Source organism: Polyodon spathula, chromosome 36, assembly GCF_017654505.1.
Source record: "Polyodon spathula isolate WHYD16114869_AA chromosome 36, ASM1765450v1, whole genome shotgun sequence".
NCBI classification, from domain to species: Eukaryota; Metazoa; Chordata; class Actinopteri; order Acipenseriformes; family Polyodontidae; genus Polyodon; species Polyodon spathula.
This window is the reverse complement of record NC_054569.1, coordinates 4,345,372-4,372,820: the sequence shown is the minus strand read 5'-3', so window position 1 is coordinate 4,372,820 and position 27,449 is coordinate 4,345,372. Positions and strand designations below refer to the sequence as shown.

At 42.5% G+C, this 27,449-nt stretch overlaps 1 protein-coding gene across 1 annotated transcript in view; it reads left to right on the top strand.

Annotated features, from left to right (window-relative positions):
- Positions 1-348: 348 nt before the first annotated feature.
- The window catches only part of LOC121303932 (neural cell adhesion molecule 1-like), a 150,179-nt gene continuing 123,078 nt past the window's right edge, over positions 349-27,449 (top strand). The window contains exon 1 of the mRNA XM_041234806.1: positions 349-591. Within this exon, the coding sequence (XP_041090740.1) occupies positions 540-591 (52 nt within the window). The 5' untranslated portion in view covers positions 349-539. The remainder of the gene's footprint in view (positions 592-27,449) is intronic.

The following is a 27,449-nucleotide window of genomic DNA, read 5'->3' as shown; positions in this document are numbered from 1 at the left end:
GGGACTCATGTTATAAAGGACTGTACATTCGTACACTACATTGCACAATTGTTTTTTTCTTGTTCTTTTTTTTTAAATTCATATTTTTGAAATTTTGTGAATTTTTTAAGTAACATGTTTGCATTTTGAATCCTAATTCCGCTTTCCAATAAAAATCCACGCCACTTTTTCAGATTGCACCACCTACCGTCTCCTCTGTGGAGCGGCAAACTCCGCTCAACTCCACAGAGCTCAGCGCACTATTTGTCCAGCGGCGTGTGGAGGTATACCCCGCACCTCCTCGAGTGAGAGCAAGTGATTTTACCAAGGCGGATTAATTCTTGTTGCGTGTGCTGAGGCTGGTTCTTGTCACTCATTCTCTGAGCAGCGTGCGAGCGCATCGACAAAGCAGCCTAGCTAGCAGAAACCTGCAAAAAAAAAATACATATATAAAAAAAAAAAAATATATCGAAAAAGCAGAATAAAAACAGACGCCTGCACGTATCCTTCAAGGAAAATACCTTTTAAAAGCAAGAAACATCACTCACCTAACGGTTGCAATGCTTGAAACCAGGGATCTCATCTGGGTATTGCTTCTCATTGGCACTGCAGGTAAATGCTCTGATTTATTTATTTTTAATTTCTTTTTTTCTAGTCGTGTTAATTTGCAAGTTGAACTGTCAAATGCTTTTGCAGCTTTTAATTACAAGGTGTGTGCTACGTTGTGTTTTATAAGACCTGTTTTTTTTTTTTTTTTTTTTTTCCCCAAACTGGAGCAATCCCGTTGTACCGGGAATATATTCTAGGGATTTAGGGAAACGTTATTCTCTAGTAATATAATGATGTCAGCACATTCAAACAGACCATCGCATTGCTCATTGCTGGATCTCTGGTCGTGCTGAAGCTTCAGTAGCGCTCTTTTGAATCTCAGTTTATGCTTCTTGTAGTTTGTCACACGTATGTGTTTGATCGATCTGTTAATACCGTTCATTCATATTGTTTAGAAGTCTTATTTATTAAGCTCTGTTTTTGTGTTGAAGCTCTTCTCCCGCAAACAAGATCCAACTTCAGACAGAGCCAGGTTACAGCAGTGATTGCTAACGAGAGAATCGCTGCGTGTTGTTAAGAAGGATTTGGCTGAAATTAAATAAACAAGCTATAAAATGACGCTCAACGTAACCATTTGCTTTCTTGAAAACAAAAACAAACACATAGAAATGATACGATGTTTAAGATTTAGGTTTTGCAAAATCAAGAACAGGTAGTTTCTGATATGATGAGATATCTTTTGATCAGCAGTAGATGGGAGTTTATATCCGTGAATTATTTTATAAGCAAAAAAATCTAGGCGAGGATTATTAGGCTGTATGCGCACTGCCTGTGTCTAGAGAGGGAGCGGGTACTCTTTTGATAGAACGACTATATCCGAATGGCACATTTATTTTAAATGCCTTCATCTTGTATCAGTGCATATATATATATATAGAATGCGCGCTATTTGAAAGGTGCATTTGTATTTGCATATTCCATTTGTACAGTATTTATTGTATTAAAAAAAGCCTTTTGCAATCTGTCATTAGTCAGGCATAATGGAAAATGATGGTTGAGGACGGAATTAAAATGTGCCGTCGTAGATATCATTATGAACATACATACTAACTGGCAAAGTAAACCAAATTACATACACAGCCTAGCGGACAAGTAAAACGCTGCACAGTTAGTGTGTGTGTGTGTATATATATATCTGTATGTAATTGTTGTTGTTATTAGTGTATATCGATGCAGTAGAGAGCTACATACCTTTGTTTTCTTGTTAAATGGAAAAGTGCATCCATCTGCTGCACTCACTCGATGAAATAGTGCTGTCCAATCAGAGAGCGCCGAGCTTGGGCGGGAGCAATCCGTTCTCTTTTATTCCAAGGGACCGTTCTAAATTCCAGACTTTTAAAATAATCCCAACTATACCTTTTAAAGAAGCGCTTTACAGCATTTCACCGGCTGCATGCGTATGTGGATATTGAAAATCATACAGCTAGGTTTGTTTTCATTTAAAAGAATTCGCATATTGTCATAAAAACAAAAAACTGTAGTTTTCGTAGCACGGTGAATGCTATCCTTGCATGTAAATGATCAATATAACGCGATTTCTGCATGGTCCTTTTTTTTAAATGTATTAATACCTCTGTGTAAATACGTATTTGTGTAATGTATACGTATTAAGTCATATCTGTATAAACACGTACATGTTTATTATCAAAGCGCCTGCGTATGAGCTTGACCCCATGCAGGAGGGTTGAAAGGGCTGTAGGACGGAGTAGATACGGCAGCTTTTGCAAGCGAGTGCTGGGGGCGTGGACGCTTGCAGAAAAATACACCGGCGTCGATGATAACATGTGGTGACGACAAGAAGGATGCATACTAACTTAGATTAACACTGCAGGTTCATTGAAATTAAAAAAAAAAAACTCAAACTATACTGAGGACATGCATGGTTCCAAATGAAGGTGCGTCCTTGAGCACTGCTACTGTATGTGCGTTTTGCAGCGTTTGGTCCGTTGGATATAAATTATACACTGTTGTTTTCCATCTTCAGATTCGAGTCACATACAGCAGGGGTGCTAAAAAAACCCCTCTATTTAATTAGCATGGCTATTTTCCCAACAGGAAGCCTCAGAATTGTAATCTGGGGGATCTCCAATGGCTTGTTTTTATCAAGAGGCTGGCTGGACTGTCCTGGAACTGGAAAAAAAAAAAAAAAAAAAAAAAAAAAAAAGTCTGTTTTTGTTTTTATTGGCTGTGACTTACAGAAGATCTCAATTGAGGGATTGATGCGGTCATGCTTGAAAGATAGCAGAACAAACCCAGTGTGCACCTGCCACAGGAACACACACGTTCATACCCACAGTGTGCATGTGTGTGCATATCATCACTCGCATTGTGACACGTGCTCTGCAGTTTACAGAGAGCTTGCTGAGAGAGCCCTTCACAGAGTGGCGCTAACAGCACAGACCTGGGCAAACAGGTTGTTAAGCCCTTTGTTTGACAGTCATCTGCTTGTTTACAACACTGGGGGAAGTGGGAAGCCACAGGAGTAGTTTTCTGTCTTTCTTTAACAAACGTTGCTAGCGGTTCATGCGCTTGATGCAGTAGTAGAGCCCTGTAGTACCGGTGTTTGCTGAGCTGTGTTCGTGCGTGGGGAGGTGCTGCTGTAATGGGTATTATTAGCGATCCTGAAGAAAGAGGAGCTGTTGATTGCAATGTGCCTTTCCCAGTCCAGGGTTGGGTGGCTGCCTCTGTTGCAGCTGTTCATTAGGAGGGATGGATGCCTTTTGATGCATGTGTGTCAGTTAGCCAAATGGTTGGGGTTTCATGCTGTTTGTGTCTCATTTGCATCAGTCGCTTTCTCACACGGAGCACGTCTAGAGAAAACGCACCCAGACTTGCTTATTTATTTTTGCATTCTTTTCCATGTTTTTCATAGATCTGATTAAAAGACATTAAATTAGTTCTTGACTTTATATATAAAATTGGGAAAGGCATTTACAAATCATTACCTTGTATCCTGTCTGTAAGAATCCTAGACATCTTTATAAGATATATACCTATACATAAGAATCCGATGAAACGGCATGTATAATAGAAAGTACCCCTTACTAATGACTGCTGCTTGGAGACATGCACTGTGCCTTGTGCCCTTTTTAACTTGTTGGTGGAAAGCATAGTTGACCAGTTATGAAAGCACCCCTTTGCTTGCACATGTCGTCTGGGCCTCGTGCCCCAGCACAGAAAGGCCTTTCCTGGCAACAGTCTTTTCCCACAAGACAGCTGTATCGTGCGTGTTCATTTTACCATTTACAGCTGCACATTCTAGAACTAGAACCGAAGTTCTGGAGGGTGAAAGGCAGGATAAAGGGAGCTCGTATTTTTGTAGTGGACACCATTGCAGTAACTTGAAACGGGTGCAGACTTCAGCAAGCCGTATTATTAAAGTAAGGCGTTCCAGCCCTGCTAAACTGCATAGCACTTACTGTAAACTGCATGCCTACAGTTCTTTGAACCAGTTTTTAAATCTTTCAGGTACCATTTTTGGAGAAAGCCTTATCATTTGTCTCAAGTGTACTGTGTACTAAATGTTGTTTTTTTTCTGCGCTTTTAGAGAAGAAAGCTACATTTATAATAATATGCTTTTAAACTAACTTGGATGTTTGAATGTCTAGCGAAGAAAGACTAAATAGTAATGCTGCAACACAATCCGAGATATCAGGGTATATATCTTGAAGGCTGGTCCCAGCAGTGTAGCTGTGAATAGGATGGGACAAGCTGAATCAGCTGGAGAACAGATCCAGGGTGATGCAGGGGGCTGCACACAGACTCGAGATTGACAGTGCCGTTTTAATTAAAGCGCACAGGACTGGGGTACAGTTAATGTCAGGGCAGAGCAGTAATCTCTACTGATAAGAAGTGTTTCCTCTGATTGGCTTACCCTGCAGACAGTGGAGAAATGAGTCCAGCTTGGAAGACTACTAAAAACAGACAAGCAAGCGCTACTCTACGCTCTGCACACTTCTGAGTTCTAGAACGTTCCAGGAGATTCTGTTGTAATGAACGGAGTTTTTAACTTTGAAAGAGAGTTCAGTGAACGAATTGAAAACGCAATGCCAGTGAAGTCAGATAGCTGTTTTATGTTTAGCTTTGGAACTGACGGGACACTTGTGAAGCCACTTTGTGATCTTCCTGAAGAACTGGGTCTTAATGTGTTTCTGCTGGCTTTGTATATACTATTGAAGTACCTTTTTCGCTTTGATAAGACAGCTGCAAGAGACTGCTTAAATGGTAGCAGATGCAGGGTAATGCCTTGTCTTAAAGACAGGCTGAGTAGCACTCTCATTCTGGATCGCGTGCTTTAATTCCCCATCTTACTTTAACACATGCCTTTGCTGATCTTAAGTTTCTCTGACTTGCTTTCCTTGAACACTTGCTCTCTGTCTTGGGTAAGGTTGCATTAAAACAATGATGATTTTAAAACCACTGCTTGCTTAATTAAACCTAGCTCAATCCCTGGCAGGCTGTCTTACTCCCCTCCAGCTCTGCAGATACTGTATTCCTGAACCTCTGGACAATTACTTGGAATGGAAAATACACACAGCCCCTTGCTATCAAACTTTCTAAAGGGTACATGCAGTACTTTTGGTTTGTAACAACATGTTATAAATACTTCTGTGCATTGTAGGCAGTATGGAACATGAGTATGAAGGGGCACAAAAATAACACAAGGCTAATTGAAGATAGTGGGGGTCTTTGGCACGTGTTTTTTGCTCAAAGTGCTAAAGCTTTCAGAACAACGTTGGCTTTCTTTTGTTTAGTGGAGACTAGAGCGCAGTGAAACAGGTAACAATTAAAAGCTGTTTAACAAAGCAAGGCAAGAGGTTTCTGCTGCAGTAATTACAGTTTCTCCTAATGGAAGAGCTGGGTGACTCCTTCAGATGGCTTCGGTGTTGTTAATACAGGCTGTGAGGCTCTGTGTCTGCAGCACCTCAGCAGATCAAGGATGCACATGTTTAAAAAGAGGTACATGATCACTTATATGGGGGCTGTTGGAAGCCTCCTTGTAATGGTGTAGCATATGTGTTTTCTGGAGTGAGTCACCCTGGATTCAGCAAGCTTAGTGTTGTTCATTAATAATGCACAAAAAACAAGCCAGAAGCCAAATATGAGTTTACAATGCAGACCATTTCTCTGTGTCCTCCTTAGGCTTGACTGTCAAAACAGACCTCCTGAAAACCTTATTTTTCAATCATTCCTGTTTCCAAAACACTGATGTTTGGAGTGCTTTTGAAAACAAGATGTTATCATGCACAGAGGGCTATGTTGAACGCAGTTGGGATTCAAGGAAACACATGTACATGGATTAGTGAATGGTTAACATGCTTTTGAAAACAAGATGTTATCATGCACAGAGGGCTGTTATCCTAACTGTTAAAATGATTGCTGATACTCAAAAAACAACTTAACTGCAACGTTATTTTCGAGCGTTCTACTTTATCACTGTATTGCTTGCTCTCTTTTTTTTTACGGCCCTGGTTGGGCTGTCTTTGCATATTAATCGCTTTGTGAACGGTAGAAGGCCTTATTTCCATTGTGTAAGCTCTTAAAGCGATCCCATAGTGTGTGCCTGAGAAAAAAAAAGGGAGGGAACTGTGATTGTCGTCCTGAAAGGAGCTTTCCCCTCTTAAAAAAAAAAAAAAAGGTCTCTTCCATTGAAGTGGAAGGCTGCTGAATGAAGCAGACTTGGCCTGGTGTTGTGTGGAGGAGCCCCCTCCCCCCTCTTCCCTACAGGGAGGAGGAGGGGGAGCATCACTCTCTATTGTGCCTCCTCCTGGCAGTGAGTCATCGCTCTATGATTCTATGATGTAATCCGTGGCAGTGGTGGCAGGCTATCTCATGCCTCGGTGTTTAATACCCTCTTGTGTTTATTAGGTCTGCGAATGTGTTAACACAGAAACGGGGTGTTTTGTTTATTGGGTGTGTTGAGCGTCTATGGTGTAATAGGATTATGGCTCTTTATGCGTAGCTGTTCTGGTAATACAGAGCTCTAATCACAATTTTATCATATGCGTAAGACTACTAGAATACCAGTATCAAAACCATAGCTTTTTACATTCATTTGGGGGTATTTTACTGCGTCAAGCCCAGTGTATGGAGTAAGACGTCTTCGTTTGACCTTCAGTGTGTGATCACGTTTAAGATCATGTATGAATGCACTGCAATGCCTGGTTGGGGCACTGTATTTTGAACCCGTCAGAAATGACAAAGAGTGGTGGCTCTTAAAGTCTAATCACGGCCACATGCTCTACATGATACAAATGGAGATACTGGTGCACAGAAAACAAGGATGCTCATTACTGACTGCAGCAAACCCACTGTCGTGGAACGAAATGGTGGACAGGGAACCGCGAGCTATCAGTAGGACAACAGAGTTTTTTATGACCCTGCCAACTTGGTATAATGCATTATTTTATAGGGAAGGCAGCTGCTGTTTCGTGTTTGCCTGCTGAATCTGTGTCGTCTGAGGACAGCTTAGTCGGTTTCCTGATTGCTATAAAACTCCCTGATGTCTGCCAGGGCATTTTGCTTTCCGTTGGCAAGAGAGCTTGTTGATTGGAAGCTTGTTTATCAGGGAAAGAAGTCTTTGTTTTTGTCCTGCAGGGACCATCAAGGTTACAGTACAACGTGAGAGATTATCTGAAACCATTTAAAACTTTCAGTTTTACGTAGCCTGGAAGCTTTAAGGTAGCGTCAACGTTGAGAGTTTCCATGACGTTTGCGTGTTCAGCGCTACAGAGCGCGTATTTCTGGGATCTTGCTTTTATTGAAACCCCAGATCCGAACCACAGCGCTGTTTCACTTTGCACTGTATTGCTTAGGGTGAGGCAGAGGAATTCTCGGAATTCAGTGTTCTAATGTTCTTTCCCATAAATTATTTGTTGTGTAAACAGAGAACTCCGGGTGTGCTTGGTTTCTTCCCTAACGAGGACGGTTGGAAACAGCCCTCTCCTTGAGTAACTACAGGCATCTTCTACATCTCTTTGTTATCCCGGATTTGGTACCAAATTAAATACCACCACTGTTGTATCCTTTCAGTCACAGCAATGTAAAAATCTGCTGCCAGTCCTTGTAAGCGAGTTCTGGGTTGGTATTACTGCTTGCAGCCGTTCTGTACGCAGTTCCCCTGGAGTCTGTAATATTGATAATGAATTGCATCACCATCACATTTCCCTGGGACACATCGCTTCCATATTGAAGCGACTCTGCAAATACAGAAGCACATAAAGTTCCATCTGCTCATTAGACACAATGTCACACAATATGCATTGAACAGAATAGGCTCGACTCATAACTGTGCCTCCTGTATGCTGGGTAACCTCTACCCTACACATCATGCTGTTTCACAAAGCTTAGCACAGACTTTGGCTTTTACTTAGTACAGCAGTGAGATTGTGTTCCTTGTCAAAATAATGAGTATGTTGCATAAAGAGCCTTCATTTGCTTTCACGTCGCAAAACCTGTCCTACTGTCTGATGATTTGCTAGCAAAGCTGTTTGTTTGAGTGCCTTGGGGCTATGGTTAAAAATATCAAAGTATCTGTCAATTGCCAAATGAGATTTTCTATTGAAGACAGCTTTGATTGTTTCATGAAATATGAAACGAGGGTGGCGGGTGAGGCCAGTTCGGGAATGTCCCGGGTTACATGGATCTCCAGAGGAACAGGACAGGTGAGCATCAGACTGGACCTTCCTTAGCAAGACAAGCCCATCCCCATCTCTTACCTCTACCGTCTGCCTGCTAATATTCATGTTCAAAGCCACCAGAAATGAGTTAACTGCATTGGAAATAGCAATGCAGTCTCACAGGACTGTGATTGGAGCGGCACTTACAATAGCCGCTTTGTAAAACAAATTAACAGTCTTTTCAAGGAGAGGCAGCTCTCTTAGGTTGTACATCCTGCTCTTGGAGTGTCTGCTCAGCAAACAGCATCACAGAAGCATTTCGTAACCTTGCCATGCAGTTTTCAAAATGGTTGTGTTGTCTTTGCCCTACTGTTTTTAGAGGCAGATTCAATCTTGCTGTTCCTGCAGTCCCATATCCCACAGGACCAGATAGGTGGGTTTATTGGTTATCAAGTGTTCACATCATGAATCAATACAATGAAAATCCATAACGCGTTTTAAACCTACACTTAGTTTTACTCCCAACAGAACAGGTTTCCTAAGTTAACCACGTGGATTGCATGTGTGGTGTGGCTCGGACTGGAGACTGCGTGTGAATTAATGGGGTTAAGCGGTATGAACTGCGAGAGGAGAGCAGAGTGAAACGACCCCGCTGGCACTGCCCTTAATCTGGAGAGCAAGGAAGAGAAACGAGAGAGACAAAGGAAGAGCGAGAGAGAGGGATGGAAAGAGATGCCTCGCGGGGGGGATGGGCGGTAGTATTGTGAACGCTTTTGTTGCAAAGCTCATTGTTGATTATTATGTAAAACATAGAGAGGAAGATTAAAATATGCAACCTCGCAGGGTAATTAGCATTTGGAAGCGTGCGCTAGCATTTCTGTCCAGTTGCCAGATGTGTTAGCAAAATCAGATTGGAAAACAGACAGTAAAATCTCGTGCAATTCATTATTTATATACCGGTGTTATCAGGGCTGCTGGTCACGAGGGGCATTTTAAATAAAAGGCGTAGATTTCTCTTGATTGTATTTTGTGTGTTTAAAATGTGGGTCCGCTTTCCTCCTCAGAACTGAACCCAAGGGGCGTCGGCGAGGAATCGCAAGAATATCTGCTTTGTTAAAGAAGCCGTTTTTTCTAGAGAGTGGCTTGGACGTCACGCCCACTGTAGCAGCAGGTAATAGCGAGTCAGGGTTCGCTGGAGGGTCGTTCCTGTAGTTCATTTTCAGTGTTCACAACTCAACCCAACTGCTTCTGAGCAGAAGGATGAAACAAAAAACTCTGTCTTATCTGAGCAATGACTCATTATGTTATCCCTGTTAGAGCTGGCGGTGCGGAGATGCTCTGGAGCACTGAGGACCTCGGGACTGATTCCCTAGGAGTTTAACGTGAAGGGGATTAGCTGTAGAAATACCTCCTGACAGGGCAGTGGAGAGCTTGCGAGATGGGATACCTGGAGGAGGGTGCTTTATGTGTCTAAAACTGTGACCGTGAACTCTGGAGGTTACAGCAAGTGCTGCAATCAGTTTGATTGGTCTTAGGAACAAGGAAGGAATTAAAGGAGTTTTGATCACCCACACTTCACAAGCCTCCTGTGGCACCAAAGTTGACCCTAAACATTTACTTTTGTATTTGCCATAGATGTAGTCTATTCTTTTGCATGCTTGTGCTGAGCCAGGTGAAATGCAGGCTATGTAATGACAACATTGGGAAAGACTTCTAGTGGAAACGTTTGCCAAAGAACACTAGAGCTTTCTTTCTGCACGTCCTGCTGTTACGGGATACAACTCTCAAAGAGACTAGGTCACGCAGACCAATGTTTTGGCATTTTTCAATAGATGGATTGAAACATAATGTTGTGCTTTACAAATTCCTCCCTGCTTTACAGTAATAATACTGCCCTTAACCACCATGCGGTACCACGGTACACTTCAATCAGGGTCCTATACAAAGCCTGAACAATGAAGGGCTGCCCTTTTAGAAGCAACATCTGTTTACAATTGGACAACAAAGAAATGTCAAGCCATGGGTGATTGATATTATGTCCAATACGGAGAGCTTGTGGCTCCATCAAAAGTCATTGACTCAGGGGTGAGCGCGGGTCAGAGTATTGTCACTTTCACAGTGTATATCAGGACATTATCCAGGGTGTCGGGCAATCTCTTTATTTGAATCCGTGCATCTGTGTAAACCGCATCTCCTTTGTTTAGTGCATTCACTTTGTATTGAGCGCTGGCCCTTTATTGCTGGCCAGCTGCAGTCAGTGGAGTTCCAGATATCCCAGAGAAGACACTACAGGTCTCCCCTGCCATTGCACCCCCTTCCATCCAGGAATCTCATCCTGATTGCCAAGAGCTGCAGCTTAAATCAAGATTAGGGTGCCCTTGAATGGAAAGCTCTCCCAGTCTCACACATTTTAAAAGGGGGGGCAAGAGTATAATCCTATATTGCTGTTGCACTTAATTAAGACATGAACAAGTGAGTTACTTAAAGCTTGATGTATGAATGACATGACATGCACCTGAAGAGTTTTAATACTGGGTCTCATCGTCAAGGAGGAATGTGAATCCGGCTCTCGATCACCGCCGGAGAAAGGCTTTCAAGAAAAAAAAAAAAAAGTGAATTTTGGTGAAGTCGACACGCATTTTAAAGGTAAGGTTTGTAGGGGTTTTCATGTCTTGATTAATGATCTGTTGATTTAAAAAGCTGATACACAAAACATGAAAGGGTCAGAAGAAAGTCAGGTTCACTTGGGAGGGGTCGGGCGTTCCTGAAAGCCGTATGCCAGTATATAAAATCAGCACAGTAAATAGGTAGTTAGATGTGCAGCTGCACGCTGTTACTGCTGTTGCCCTGTTGAAATGAAGCTAGCTTCAGTTTCGTCCTATTTATAGATTGTGTTCAATCACAGTGGTTTACAATGCATCGCTGTAAATGAGGAACACATTTGTGAGTCAAGGCAAGATTTCCATTAAACATCGTCTTTCGTCTAAATTCAGTGACTAATGTTTCAACTAGAAGTTTCAAATAATAATTGGCAACGACTAGAATAATAGTCGTTGCCAATTCTTATTATTTTTTTATTTTCTCCCAATTTGAAATAGCCAGTTTATTATTTGTTTATTATTTATTTATGCTCGGCTCACCGCCACCACCCGTGTGCTGACTCGGGAGCTGCGAAGACAAACACATGCTGTCCTCCGAAGCGTGTGCCGTCAGAAGGCTTTTTCAATGTCTTCAGTGCATTGAAGACCTTTTAGTATTGCTCCAGACATGCTACAGGTTTTTTTTTTTTTTTTTTTTACAAAAAGGCCGTTAGACCAACTGTTGGAGGATTGGCTTTGCAAAGCACTAAATGTAAATAAGCCACAAGGGCACCATTATCTAAAGAATGTGGTAGGGTCTGTCGGGCTTTGAGCGGTTGAGATAATCAATCAGAATTGGCGGCTGGTAAAAACAAAGCCGCTGAATCAGCCGCACGCAGGGGCAATGCAGGCTCTGCTTTTCATCGATAGCTGCTGCTATCTTGTTTTTTTCAGGGCCAGATGGCAAGCAATATGCCTCAAAAAAAGAAACAAGCTCCCTGTTATTAAACAGAACTTGCAGGATGGATTGGTAGTCAGGGTCCCTGAAGCCAGGCTCCATCAGAATTTAAATACCTCAACCGACCTTCTGCCCCTCTGAAATCTATACAATAGTTTACAAGCAGGAGAAACCGTAAACACCAGGGTTGCTGTGAAGGAGCTGGAACTGGAGATCTGCTGACCGGGTGAGGGAAGTAATTATGAACTGTCATTAGTGGCAGAGTGATTGTTTCACTTCAGTGTTCATACTTGTTTATGATCCACAGTGGCGGTTCTCAAACTGGGGCTGAGAAATTTGTTCTTTTGGTGTTGAGAGGCAGGCCTTGTGATGCCTACAGCCAATAAATAAAACATCGCCATTCACTGCAGCACAGTTCTGCCTGGAGATTGGCATTTTCCTCAGTTTTCACCGCATAAAAGTATACCGTGATATTTTTACATTTTTTCCCGTGCTTCTCCCATGGTTGTACTATGCATTGGACATCGTTTACCCTGATTAGCAATATGTTTGTAAAATGCTTTACCATACCTCTCTGCGCTTTGCAATGTTTGTCTGTGCTTCAACTGTGTTTTAGTACACTTTGCTATGCTTTTACGATGGGAAACTTCTATAAAGATCATTTTGGGGTCCCTACTGAAAAAGAGGGGCCCCTTAACAGAAAAGTTTCTCTAATTTTGAGTAGTCCTGCCTCTATTGTCAGGGAATAATGTTCCAAATACTTTCAGCAAGTCTACAATATTAACCATGTTTTTAATTTTTTTTTACAGCAGCATGCATATCCTGAGGGAACATTACTGTGAAACAACCTTCAGTGAAAAGAAAAGCTGTTTTTGAAATGTACTGTCATGACAGATTTGCATACACACACTGCTCTGCACATGACTTGTCACTCTGGTGATGGAAAGATGGGGGAATGCAGTGCGGTTCTGCTCAGTGTAAAGCATTGAACACTCTAGAGCGTGTTGGTGCAGTGTGCAAACACAAAGAGTCCTGACCCAGTCAGGAGATGTTCAGGGCTGTGTGCTCGGGCAGCTGCACATGTGAATTCTGCAGATCGAGATACAGTGCCGTGCATCCCATAGAGACGGGCTGGACTGTGTGTGCAGAGACGGGCTGGACTGTCGAGACTGTGCCTCGTCCGAGAGATCAGGCATCTCTGGAGAGCAGGCTCTACGTTTAAAGACTTCACTAATCATGCTGACAGCGTCGTTTACTGAGAGTTCACTATACAGAAATTCTGAAGACGTATTTTATGTGAGAAAAAAAAAAAAGATGAGGTTCTTCAAGCAACCAGAATTGAGAGAGGAATGTTAGCTTGCTTGCTTGCAGGCAGGAGTGTAAACGTACAAGCCTCGGGTTTGAAGAAGGTTTTGAGCAAGCATTGTCATTGAAACTGGGTGGGATTGTGTGAGGAATGAGAATCCGTGAAAATTCCTAGTTTTGAGATTGAGAATGTATGCTTTGACATTCTGAGGGGAAGACTTTCCGGACAGTAATCACAAAAATGTGAGCTTGCAAGTAGCTAAAACAGCAAACCTATAGAGAGATATGAAACATGACTCTAGAATGGCTGTATTGGCACATGGTTTTATTTAGGGCATAGCCCTCATCATAGAAACCTGAGGCAGTTTATTCTTTGCACATCAATAGAAAGCACCCCACAGAGGCGTGTTGTACCCTTATATTAATGTGTGGAAAGTTTACAATGAAGCAAATCCTCATCCATAACTACAGGGAGTTGCTGCAATGTACTTGGGAAGGTCTGGCATTGTTCGTAGAGATTCATGTCATACAAGACAGTAAATTACATGGAAAGAAACATAGTGCAGTTAGTGTTGTGAGGCATGTCTAGGCAGGGGTATTCTTCCAGGAACCCTTTGGGTTGTGGGGACATCAGGAGGATGCAGCAGAACCAGCTCTTGGGGGATTTCATGCTTGATTTATGACAGTTGCCTTGGTGCTCGTTAGCTGGTTTGATAAACACAAGAGAAGCTGTCTCTGGTGTGAGCGGGATTGTTGAGACAGTTCAGGGTCAGGGCAGGGCCAAGCTTTGGAAATGGATTTGCGAAACATGATTCCAGCATCTGACTAAATTTAACTGTGGACTGAGAAATGTCTGATTCACACAGCAGTAACCCAGCAACTGAGTGCTACAGTAAGGAGCGTCTTGTTATTGCCAGTTTACTGCGCTCAAAGGCATCACACATATACTGAAGAACCCCGTGCCATCATTTCACTTAGGCTGTCAGCAATTTCTTTTTTTATAAACTCATTTTACACCATAATAGGGCTTCATAAATGGAGGTGCATGTGGTGGGGGTGTAATGCTGAGGGTGCTGCGTCTCTCTGGTGTGTGGAAGCTGGTATGACGTGCTTGGCACTGGCAGAAGGGATACGTTGTTAATGCATAAGTCTCTCTCTGGTATGTGTTTTGTAATGAGTGGACTTTTAATAAGAGTACAGAAAGGATAAGTGCACAATAAAGAAATGGAAAAAACATTACTTTTCACACCAGGAGTTGAAAACAATGTTGTGCTTTCTTTTTAAAATTAACATTTATATATGCATTTCACAAGAAATATATTATTATTATTATTATTATTATTATTATTAATACAAGAAACAATACAATTTTATATGTATTTGTAGATTGAAAAGCAATAACACATTCACATCTACGACAAAAGAAATACATAGCCGCGCTCCCTTGGGCTCACTGGAAGCAGCATCCCTGTTCATTAGGCTCAACGCAGCCACCCTGGGAATTGAAACATTGTGTGATTAATCATGATGTCATCTCCAGCCAATCCAGTGCAGTCAGGAGCACTGTGTGTGTGTCACCCAGTGTTCCCCGGGGAGCCCTGCTGCCTCAGACACTGGTGCTGTGTGTGTGCCTGCTGTCTGGAGGGGCTCGGTGGAGACCAGCTGTGCCACCTTCTCAACACAACAGCGCAAACGACAGCTCTGCCCTGGCTAGCAGCGGGCGCAGTGTGCATTGGCTGCCGTTAGTTATTTGTGTCGGACAGCTTTGGTCCGCATTACACACGGCCTGTTTGCAAATTAGGCAAATACATCAGGGCTGGTCTTTGCCAAGTGATTGTACACAAAGTAAAATTCTGTTTACAGAGCTTGTCAAAGGGCTCTGCTGCTCAGGTGTAGTGTACTCATGATAAAACCACGCTGTTAATGTTTATATTTAAATGGTTTGCAGTAGAGCTTGAATAGCGTTAAAGGGTGATTGGAAAGGCTTCCTCCACCGTTTCAAACCCTCAGTCTTATTACAGTAATACACACACACACACTAGGAATATTGTATACATCCAGGCAGTTGCCTAAGGAGAAAATATCAAATTCTGCTACAGGATGAAGACAGCTACGAGAGCTGTGGTGCGGAGATGAGGAGGTAAACAAGACATAATCTAAACTGGGCATGAAGGAAGGCGCTGGGCTGAGCCGAGGGGCAGAGCCTCGTGCCACCACCACCACTGCCTTTACTTCAGCAGAGGCAGTAGTGACTAGGGGTTTACCTGCTGGTAAGGGTGTGAGGACATGGAGGCAGACTGCACTGGCGCCATGCAGCCCCACCCAGCCCCTTTGAGAGGGCTTGCTCTCTGTTGCTACTGTTTTCAGCAGACAGCCCGGCTAGGAAAGGATTCCCACAGGCAGCTTTCTTCCGCATGGCCTCACCTTTGACGCAGAGACGCACTGACAGATTCAGGGCTAGAAGATGCTGGAGGTATTGCAGAGCAAAGGAAAAACGCAAAACTAAAACAACAAATTAAGATATTATAGTAGATCTCTCTCTCTCTCTGTGTACATATATATATATATGACATATTGCAAATAAAGGTATAATGATTTTAGTACAAATAAATCTTGATTTTGACTGATAATGGGTACATAAGATTGAATAAAATGCCCCAAGCAGATATCCTTGTCTTGTTATCTGTATAGTACTTCAGAATAAATGTATCTTTTTTTTTAATCCGTTGATTTGTGGTTGTGCAAGCTAGGTAATAGATATATTTCTAGATAATATTTCAGAAGAGCCTGAAGCACACACAGTCCTTTTCTCTTATCTGCATAATACACCCAAGATGAAGAGGGTTTCTTTCCATCTATAGTATGTTTATGCAATTAATGTGCCGATGATATGGATTTATTTGCTAAAGGCGAAGTCCAAGCTTGTGTTGAGCTCGTAAAACCGGCCTTGCAGTGTATTCTCGTGCTTGAAAATAAGCTTTCTCTTTTGTATTCGAACGATGTATCACAGCACTCCAAGCAGAACCATTTCAGCAGCGCTCCACTGCACGTCACTGCCCAGCCCATCCGCATGCTTATTGCAGCTGTGCAGAATGTCCGTTCTTGATAGAAGTGTGTCGTAATGTGGTCTTCGGGTCACTTATCATTGGTATTAATGTCACAAAGCCAGTCACAACGCCAGCTAGCTTTGATTCCTTAGGCATTTGCTATTAAGACACCATTAACCTTACTAATCAAAGTTTTACAAACCTAATTTCCTTTCCGTATTCCATGGTTCTAAGAACTCAAATTGTTTCTTTATGTATTCCCTACCAGGGTTCAGTTCAGTTGGAGAATTCTTGGCATTTGCCCATTGTCCTTGCTTCTTGTTTCCAGACAATGTGAGCTTTCTCTGAGATCATTCTACTTCTGTACAACAGAGCATGTTCAAAAGGCATCACGTTGTGGGAGGAAATTACGTTGATGTAAATTTTTCTAAGCAAGTACAGTAACAGACTTTGAAATATAATGCCTGTTGTTTTCTATTGCGAAATCTTCAAAAAAGATTGAATTCTATCCTGGTATGGTTTGCTTATTTGAATCCTGGAGGTTAAGCTCCCTTCACACAGAAGGAGAGTGACAATCCAGGTCGTGCTTGATCACAATCAGGGAAACTAGCGAAAGCCTCTCGGGCAGAGATCTTATCGCTGGCTGCCTGGCACAACATGGGTTTGAACTCTTGTGACACAGCCGAGCAACACTCTTGTCTCGGCTCCCTAGCGTTGAGCTGTCCGGATTCGTCATTGTTTGCAGAAATTTTAGATAGCATGCCTGCAGCTTTTTAAACGTGGCAGGGCTTCCGTGTGGAGTCCTCTCCTGGAAGAATGGACGCTCCAGCCTTTACCCAATGCCTAAAAGAAACAAACAGTCTGCTACCGTCAGGCATTTCCAAAATCTGAATGAGAGCCCACCACATGCCACGAATGGCAACATCATAGCATGTTTTGTCCTGGTTGGCCTTAGTAAATGTCTTAAATTTGAATGTAAACTCTGGTTATGGTTTTATTTTATGATTTATTTGCACGGACAGGTTTCTGTGGTGGGATTTAATGACGACAGCAATGCTGTATTTGATTGGATTTTTAAGTATAGAGCGAATAATTCTGTGGGCACAGCTGACTTCATTCCAGAAGGAGTTGTTTCAGTTGTAACATTCCAGACAGGCTGTTAGTGTAGGGTTTCTATAGTAGCCCAGTACTGGACTCTAGTTCAGTATCTGACACTGGTCTGCTCCTTCTCTGAGATAACACATGGTACGTATTAGGCAGTCAAATAGCCAGAACCTGCAATATGTGAGGCTGGCAGCTGTGCACAGTATCTGTTTTCATTGTGTGCAGAGACTGCATTCCAAAGCAGCAGATTGCACATTGTAAATGGAGGGTGAGGGAGAGAGGGGGAGAGAGAGAAAGGGGGGGTGGGGGGGGTGGGAGAGAGCGGGAATTATCCAGTAAGGTGGAATGTTAAAAGAATAGCTTGAGTTCATTAATAGCTATATATATATATATATATGGTCTTTGCTGAAGTGCTACTGTTTTGGTTAGCGCTAGACAGTAGTAGTGCATTAGCTGGACGTCAGTTTAACAGTGCTGTGCTATTGTTCTTGGCATTGTATTCATGGAGGGAGAGTACCCTGTTAACTGCCAGATTTATTATTTTTTTTACATATTTTTGGAAGAACGAAGGAAATGTAGTGTGTGCACTGGAGAAGCTGCGGAGAACGTTTGTCTATTGTCATATTTACCAGCTGAAATATTGATTTATGCACATTTTACCCTTTTAGCGTTTCATTGTAAATGACTTTGCTTTCAACTGTATAGATTTTTTTTTCATGCTTTTCCTCACTTTGCCTTAAGCCAAATTTACCTCCATTTATGAAGTCCTATTATATGTAAAATGAGTTATACATAATTTAAATGTTAGACCCCCCTGTTAAAAAAATACATTTTAAGAAAAACAGGCACAAGACCCGCTGGTACTGAAGAAATGTAAAATGTCCTTCTGAAGGTTTTTTGTTAAGTTTTCACAACTGTTGGAGAGAAAGCTGATCTCGCCTGTCCTGGGGGGTGGTCTGCGTATAAGAAGCCTTGCGTGGAGAGGCTGGTTAGTGACCCTGAAATATAAATACAGGGGAAGAGGGCAGGAGGAGGGGGCGCCGCAGAGGAGAGCAGACCAAAGGAATGTATAAAGAAATGGAGCTGAAAGCTTGCTAATTACCCACATTAAATGTAATGTTCCTGCTCTGTTCAAAAAGTGTGAAATGCGTCCAGTCAACAGTGTTAGATGCATACGCACTGCAGACAGTTGTGCTGTAATGTTTCCACTACATATCATGTATTATGCATTTCTCTATTTGAAGTATTATGGATTTTCTTGTATTTATTGCATCTTGTAAAGTCCTTTGTGATGGTGTTCTGCTATGAAAGGCGCTATATAAAATAAAGATTGAGTGACTGACTGATTGTTGCATGTCTTTGGTCGACTTTCCTGTAAGCCACTGCTTACTTTTTAAAATGTCCAGACAGACTTTTTGTGATCTTTTCAGTCAGAATAACGCACAAGCCTAGTGAGTGGTGGAGAAATTACAAATAAGCTGAAGGTATTGTTTGTGTGTGGTCTCGTCCTTTTGCTATAGAAGTAAGCGGGTTTGTGTAATTCTTCAACAGCTTTTAATATCCTCTACAGTGTGTGGTTCAGCAAAAATACAACAAAGGAGCTCCCGGACCCAAAGGAACTGCATGTCCGAGTGACAATGAATTCTTGTACTGTGTAAGAGTGGGGAATCAGTCTTCGTCATAAACAGTGACATGCGTTCAGTATTTGATTTGAAAAAGTACCACCACTCCCTAATCCCCTTTCATTAAAATGTATTGAAAGAAAGCATTTGTGAACCAGCAGCGTTTTGGTTGTAGGTGTTAGTGAGCTTGCATTTTCAACGCACGTATTTTCACAGCGACCCAGTAATGGACCCAGCGCAGTTGGGACTGTGGGGCATGTGCAGCCCACATGTCTACCAGCTGCACTGTTTGCTGTTGCACATAGGTGCTGAAGTGCATAGCCGTCATTTAACCCTCAGAGATTATTATTAACATCATTATATAAAAGTCTCCTACCATTTTTAGCTAGTTGTGTGCTAGATGCAATTAACGTTCTGGGGGGTTTTCTCCGTTGAGTTTTTCTCACTGTCTCTCTCTCTCTCTCTCTCTCTCTCTCTCTCTCTCTCTCTCTCTCTCTCCTGTTAATAAGCTACTGGAGTCATTTGACCTCTTAGACGCCCCCATTTGGAATCTTTATTTCTCTTAGCCATGGTTGGAATGTATTGACATTTCTTCATTAATAGTAAGGGTTGGTTGAGGTTCACCTTTGAGTCTCAGTAGGCTGTAGAAAACAGAGCTCTGCTTTTAATTACAGCTGAAGATCGTAAGTGAAAAGGCAGACCCATGTTATCTGATGGGCTAGCTTCTTGTGGACTTGGCTTGGCTCCTGGTGAACCATGATTGACACTGAGGTGGACAGTGTCACATAGGGGCGTGGGATTGGCTGCTTGCCTGCCAATAGAAGAACAGCTAGCATCCCGTGGAATTGTGAATGAAAGGGGCACCCTTTCCTGTTTAGTGCCAGTCAAAATCGGCTTGGAATAATGTCCAGATAGCCTTTTTTTTTTTTTTTTTTTTTTTTTTTTTTTTCAAATTTAAGGTACATTTTAAATGATTAAAAATACTACAGACAAGCTGTTTGTGTCCCACCCTTTTCCTTTGCTTTTAGCGTAAGTTTGTAAATATGAAAGACGGAGCGTGTATTTAATTCGGACTTTCTCTGGACGGAGCACAGGCGGTATTAGAGCCTTTGATTAAACCAAGCCACAGATCAGCTATCTCTAGCGCATCAGACGCCTGGCACTATCCATATCTGGAATTGCTTATCGCCATTCATCTTATTTGCCGCATGCTGAACACTTTTTAACATCTTTGTATGCAGAGCAGAGCAGTCCGTGTTAAATGTCAATGGCTAAATATGCGAGCACATGAAAAACAAGAGGGTAGAACAGTTAAGCCCAGGCCTTCTCACTTTTGTCATTTTAGCTGCTTTTCTAATGAATCGGTGCAGAGTTTTGATTTAAGGCTTAGTCATCTCCTAATCAATTTTCTGGGGTGGTTTTTATTCCCATGCTCAGCACTTTCATTTGGCTGAGGAGAAACTGCTTTTGAGTTGGTAAGCAATTAATGCACTATACAGACTATAGAACAAACAAGAACAACAATTTTAAAACTGAGGGAATTAGAAAATGATCCCGTAGCTCACTGTTCATGTTATGACACATTAAAGATCAATTCCTGGTTATCTTAATACAGAAAGTTCATTTCATCAGTGACAGCAGTAACCATCTCATGCATTTACCCAAAAAAACCTGTCTGTGCTATTTGGAAGCAAAGACGGACAGCCTCAGTGTGTTGCAGTGGTACATGCTAAATTCTATACAGACCTGCACAAAATAAAAGCGTGCAGCTGAAAGGCAGTTACAGGGAACACTGCAGTTGATCCACACCCCAATGTCAGAAACAAGTAGCTTTTTACGCATCGCGGGTTCATGCACAGAACAAGCACGGTTAACTTCATTGTGAACATTGCTCTTACAGCCCTTGTCTGTTCAAGGGATGTAAGAGGATCTGTGTTGATGTGGATCTGATCAGTGTGCATGTAAAGGGTCAGCTGTTTAGTATTTCAGGGCTGCTGATTCCCAGAGCGTGTCAGCATTAACGCAGCCATAGATAATAAGCGTGAAGAATAGAGGTGGGAGAATCTTGTAAGTGAGCAATCTGGCTGAAGATCAATTGAGTGGAGGAAAGGGAGAGTCAGTGGAAATTATACACCAATTCCCGAGCGTGATTTGTCGTCTCCCAGTCTAGTTTATATACCGTCCCAGTAACAGTTTTAAAGCTATGAACTATGAGAATAACAAAGGATCTGTCATGAAGGCAATCATTCAGCAGGGTCTGCAGTCCTTTGAGCCTCCAGAGCCATAGCCTGCCTCAACATCTGGAAATGTTTTATTATTATATTTTATTTTTTTTAAATTAAAAAGCGTGAAAGAAATGGGACTGTGCAGCTGACTGCATTCTTTGGCTGTAAGCTCGACAGACTTGTCCAGCATGATGTTGCACTGCGTAGATGTCGGGTGCTTGTTTTGGCTGGGTTAAGTGGAGCACTTTTTCACTTTGCCGACAGTTCTTGAATCAGGAGCATGTCTGTTAATTGCACCACCGCTGAACAGACTGCAATTGTACAATGTCTCACAGACAGCGCTAAGGGATAAGAACCACTGCAAGATAGTAAGGCAGTCAAGACTGCAGGTTATCAGGAGGAGGCTGGGTGCAACCAGGAGTAAGCGAGGCAGCTCGCTGGGCTAGCCCCCCTACCTTCAGATGATATGAAGGACATGTCTGGAACACGCCCTTTTAAATCTGCAATACCTCTACAGCTACGGCCAAACGTTTTGCACCAGCCAATAGAATCGACTCATTTTGCTGCATGAAGTCGAATGAAACCTGCTGAATAATAATGTTACGTTAACATATTGAATTACATACCGCTTTGTAGTTTTCCCATATATAAACTGACAAACACTGGAAAAATATGACATTTCGAAACTCTAAGATGAAACGGTGTGCTTGTATTATGACTTCCGGTAGACTTTTGCGGTATCATTGTGTAGTTTCTTTGATTGTGTGATGTTAAATGTAGTTACTGCAGTATGGGCGTAGTGGTTTTACCTAGCGTTGTCATTGAGTTGGGGTTTTATAACTCAGTGTTTTTCCATTTCTTTGTTTTATATGTGAGTCCTAACATATCAACAGATAGTGAGTGAGTGTGTGTGTGTGTGTGTGTGTGTGTGTGTGTGTGTGTGAGTGAGTTAGGGCTAAGGTCAATCAGCTAAGGAGATGGAGGGCTGGAGGACAAGTTTGCTATCCTTAAGATACACAAGGAACTTAAATGACAACTCTTCAGATTGCATTATTCAGGACCCTTTAGCACCTCCGAAGAACTAGCCGATGCTCTGGAGTTTTACCTGGCAAGCGCTAACAAGGGCCTTGACAGAGACCTCAACCCCCTGCTCCTGTGCTGGTGGTAAGATCATTCATATGAGCATTGTGGGTCTTAACCCTGTTTGTGCTCTCTTTGTTGCCACAGCAACGAGGAATTAAAAAAAAAAAAAAAGCAGCTGGAACAACAGATAAGGGAGAAGATAAAGCAACCCTCTTATCCAGCTGGTGTTCTGCAGCAGGAACGCAGCCTTGCGTTCAGGTTTGTGAAGGGTGAAGTGCCCTGTCATATTGATAACGGTAATTGCATTTCCATAATCTCTGAAAGTTCTGATATTAGTATTAGCGTAGCTTCCTAATGACCGGCAGAGGTCGGATTGATGCTGATGTCAGTCAGTCAGCCCTTCAGGAAGCTCGCCGTGTGAAGTGTGCATCTTCTTTACCTTGCTTTTACCCCAAAGCGCTGGGCTGCACTGCCATGCTTTACTGCTTTTAATACACTTTACTAATTCAAACACGCGGAAAATATGTCATGGAAAAAATGCTACATATTTAACAGTGAACAGAAACTCAAATTTGAAGCCCGTACTGGGCTTATTTCAACTAAAAAGAATGGCAAAAGGGAGAGATTTTATTTGCTAGGGTAAAAATCTTGCTGGTCTGACACTGTACAGATACAGAGAATACAGTGATTAATGCCAGTCAGGTTCTGTGATGACCCGTCCTGCTTTGCAGCAGTATACATTTGTAGGAAGAGTTAGACAGCCATCCTTAGCCGACCCTCGTGGTAAAGCTGTTAAAACCCTTACATTATGCACTCGGCTCGTAGCAGGTCTGAGTTATTTCCATTTGGCTTCGAGAACTTATAAATTATTAATGCTGCAGGCAACTTCTGTCAGCTGCTAACATTCAAAAGGAAGTGCGCTAGATTCTGTTAAAAAAAAAAAAAACAGCTATAAAAAGTATATGTTTTTTCTTTCTCTCGCATATTTTGAATTGGAAATGTCAGTGAATAAGAGAAGGGCCTCCTTTTTTCCTGAAAAAAATGTTCACGTCTTTGCCCGGCACTGCCTGGCTGTGCGTAACAGAGTGGGCTGTTGAGTGGAGTCGGGTTTTATTGGCAGAGAGCTGGAAGTTGAATTGTTTCCTAGCTTCCTGATCTCTGGCCTCGTCTTTCTGGTGGGTTCAGACCTTTGGATGAAAGCCCCAGTGCAGAGGCATGTCACAATTTGAAGTCAGCTTTAGCTGTATCGCTGGACATCTTGTGCGCTTTCCCAGGACAGTATATTGGGAGACAAACGTTACGGTTTATAATATTGTCAGTCGCTCTTAGGCAGGGCCAGTTGAGATTTTTGTGACTGTATCCATCTTAAAGCAGACAGACCATGAGGAAATGTTGAATACAACCATGGAAACGATGTGCGACATGTGGAGGTTATAAGAAGGTGGATTTAAAAGCTCCTTTGGGGTAGAATGAGTTCTATTTCTTGTTTGCTGCAGAAACACTCAGTTAGGTAGTGTGGCATCCTGATCCCTGTCAAAAGGAATGCCCTTGCTTATTGCAGCGTGCCTGTTTTACTGAATTGCTTCACGTGTTGTTTTGAAGGAATTTGTCATAATTAGGGCTTCTAGTTTTTGGTTTTATTTTCCATCTCTCTCCCTCCTTTTAAACCTTAATTAAAAGTTGTTAAGCCTTAACTGAACACCAGATTGTTTAAATTAGTGAAGCATTACTAGAAACTAACGCAGTGCAAATTAATAAACTGAATTTGACGATCAGAGCCAGATGGAAATGCAGTTCAAATAGAATCAGGTGAGATCAATGCGTGTCGTTTGCTAACTCAATCAAGACGCGAGGGTAAAAAGAAACAACTTCCTTTGGTAATTAGAGTCGAATTAAGAAAGCAAATGTGCTTAAAGAGATGTCACATGATCAAAAATAAAACCCGAAAACTAGAAGCTAGTGTGTGTGTCTCAGAGTGTGTGTCTCAGTGTGTGTGTGTGTGTGTGTGTGTGTGATTTCCACTGGGTTTACCTTTCTGTGCTTTCCGCTCCTTTGCTGGAGGTCTGCTTGGCAGATTGGTTGCTCTTGAGTTCAGACAGGCCCCTGTTCCTCAGTGTCAGTGCGGAGGCATGCTTCACTATCACCTGGCCCTGTCTTTAGCGGAGGGGAGTAGACAGATCTGAGCTGCGTACGTCTCATTGACTCCCGACAGCCTCAGAGTCGTCTTGCTCTTTCGGCAGACAGAAGCTAGACGTGTTCTGAAGTTTTTTTTTTGGTTTTAAAAGGAGACGGTAAAGAACATTGCAAATCATAACACACAGGCTCTGTACAAAAAAAATAAAAAATAAAACAGACACCCATAAAATAAAAACCATGTGGAAAAGCAATATAACTGTATACTATCCTTATGCACATTCCACATGAGAACAAAAGTACACAATAGTCAGTTTGTTTCCTGGTTGCAAAACAGCTGCTTTTGCAGTCTCTTCATAGCTCATGTAAACTGTACAAAAGATGCATTGTGAGTCGGATTTAACGGTCCACAGTGGAGCTGCATTCACTAGGTGTTAATGTACAGAAAACGCACTGGCTGAAACGCTAATGCTATATGCACTGCTGTCTGCTGGAAGTCCTGCACAGTATGCTACCAGCGAATGATGTAACCTGTTAACCCTAAACACACAGTAGATTATCATTCCTGTATTTGAGGTATTTCTAAAACCTCACGGGCACAGATGAAAATGCTGCTGATGTGACCTGCGGGCAGCACAGGGTCTTGTTTTTTCACCCTTTCTCTCTTACCGTGGCTTTCTCCTCTCTGCACTACTGGCTGTGACACAGAATGAAGGCTCACGCCTGGTGGGAAGCTCATGGGCTGTGGATTCGCTCCTAATGACCTGGGAGGAGACCTGCTGTTGCTGGATGCCATTTGCTGCTCGGCTGTGAGAGTGTTCAGGGTACATTCACAGCACAGAGAATCCTGCCAGAGCGTCTCAGCCAAGACAAGGGTTCAGTCTGCAAACCTGCGCAGCGGTCTTGTGTGAAGTTGAAAGTCATCTGCACCGCTAAATTAGGGCAAACTGCTCAAAGCAGTGACTCAGTGGAAAGTATAACCTCTTTATTGTGCAGAATCTACCTTTTTTCGAACCTGGGCAAGTAAACAGGAACCTGATGTAAATGTGTAATTCTGCTCTGAAGGGAATCGGACTCGCATCGATGCTGGGAATGGAGGCTGTCGTTCTCATTCAGCTCAGTTCACTGCTGTTGTAATGGTTTGGGGTGCTTGCATTCGTATTCGCTTCCCTTGGAGCTCCTCTGCAGTAATTCAGCAGTCAGCTGGTGGACTGGAGCAAGCTGCTTGCTCTCTGCCAGCGATGAACCAGTAAATGCGTGTTCCAGCTCCTGGCCATTGCTGGTCACCAGCATGCCCGCGATTGCCAGCATTTTCCAGCAGGGGTGTAAATGCTTCAGTGGGGCGCCCTGTAATTCACCATGTCAGCCTGTGAAAATGCCATTCCCTAATCGCACTGCGTTTCGTTTTCAAGGTGCACAGAGAATGTTTAAAGGGTGGTAGGAAAGAGAATCACTGCATGGAACAGCATTGGACAGGAAAGCTGAAAACCCACGGGGTTCGCATTGTAAAAGCTAAGCTCGCTGAAACATTTCTGCTGAATAGTAAAAGATAGTGTAAAGTGAAACAATTCTGCAGTGACTAAAACATTTTTTTTCATAAAGCACTGTAGGCGGACAGGTAATTTTAGCCTGTGGCAGCAACAGTTCTTGAATCTAACCAAATGCGAAATTTTCTCTGTGTGCATTAAATTCTGCAGAAAGAACGGGGTCCATTTCTTAAATGTCAGTTACCTTTCCTCCCACACGATAAATCTAGCCATTAACATTTAAGGGAATGGCAATGGAGCTGCAGACTGCCTGGAGTTTTTAGCAGGCAGATGAAGGTACACTATATTTATAATGTGCGCTGTGTTTTATCACAGGGTCTGGCCTTTCTTCAACTAGATTGAGTGGTTAACTGCATCAGTACTGTGTCAGGGTGCTTTCTTTTCTGACAAGGAGGTCCCAAGAGCAGAGACAAAAACTGGATCGTGCATTTAAAAAAAAAAAAAAAGAAATCATTTTTTACTAAGTGTTGTAAGAATCTTTTAAAGATTGGGTACCATTCCCCTACCCCATTGCCTTATGTATGCCGTATAACTAAAACTGAAAATGTGATGGTATTTTAATTTGTAGTCATGACACACAGAAGCATTGCATGAAGAATGAGTGCAGTTTTGTGATTATATCTTATTAAACAGTAAACGACTGCATGTATTAACAGCTAATATAAATGCATTTGATTGAAGGATTATCGTGTTCATAAATGGGTGATGATAAGATGCCCTTTACAAGTGTTAATGGTTCTTGAGCTCCTAAAGTACTTATTCTGTTTTCTTATTGCGGAAATTGACCTTTGCTTCCCTAGACAAAGCACAAATAAAATGCCTTGAGAAATATTGCTGCAATTTGCTGTAGTGTGATGCTCCAAAGAGCAATGCCGTGAACATACTCCACTATTCTTCTCCTAGCTCGTGGGTTTGCTCAATGGGCTCCTCTTTTGTGTGGATTTAACCCTGGCTCTTGCAGTACAGCACCCCCGGCATTGTGAGTTTAACGTCCCTAGCAGCTGAATGAGAGCGAGTGTCCTGCTGGGATGTCAGTTCGGGATGGAAACGTAGGTGGCAGAGGGCTGTTTCGGACAGAGGGCCCTTGTAAGCCTCTCTTGAGAGGATGCGAGGGCCTGGGCAGAGCACATTTAATAGACCAGTCTTCAGTCATAATTCAGTGCACTTAATATTGACAAGCCAAGGCCATGCCCATTTGTTTGCTTCAGTTTTAATGTAAGATTGAACAACACAGCTCTGATTTGTGTTTTCCAGAATGAATAGAAAACCAGTGTAGCAGATGTTTTAACAGCCCTTGCAGACTTTTATGAGCGCACTGTTTGTTTTTGTGAGCTTCTCTCTACTGTGCTGTAATTATCATGAGGCCCTAACCTTGAAAAGATGAGATAGACTGTGCAAGGAAGTCCCCTCCTGCCTGACACTGGCAGTTCTTCAACCCTATAAGTGATCAAATTATCATTATGAAGTCAGTGATGGGGAGAGATTGAAACCCTGTTGCTGTACACTCTCAAGGCAAACGCTGTGCCCGTCCTGCTGAAGGTGTGGCTCTAATTACCAAGCTGCTGCAGCACAGTTCCTTGGAGTCCTGCCAACTATTCCAGAAGATTAGAAGCTACATTTGTAAGCTGAGGACAACATT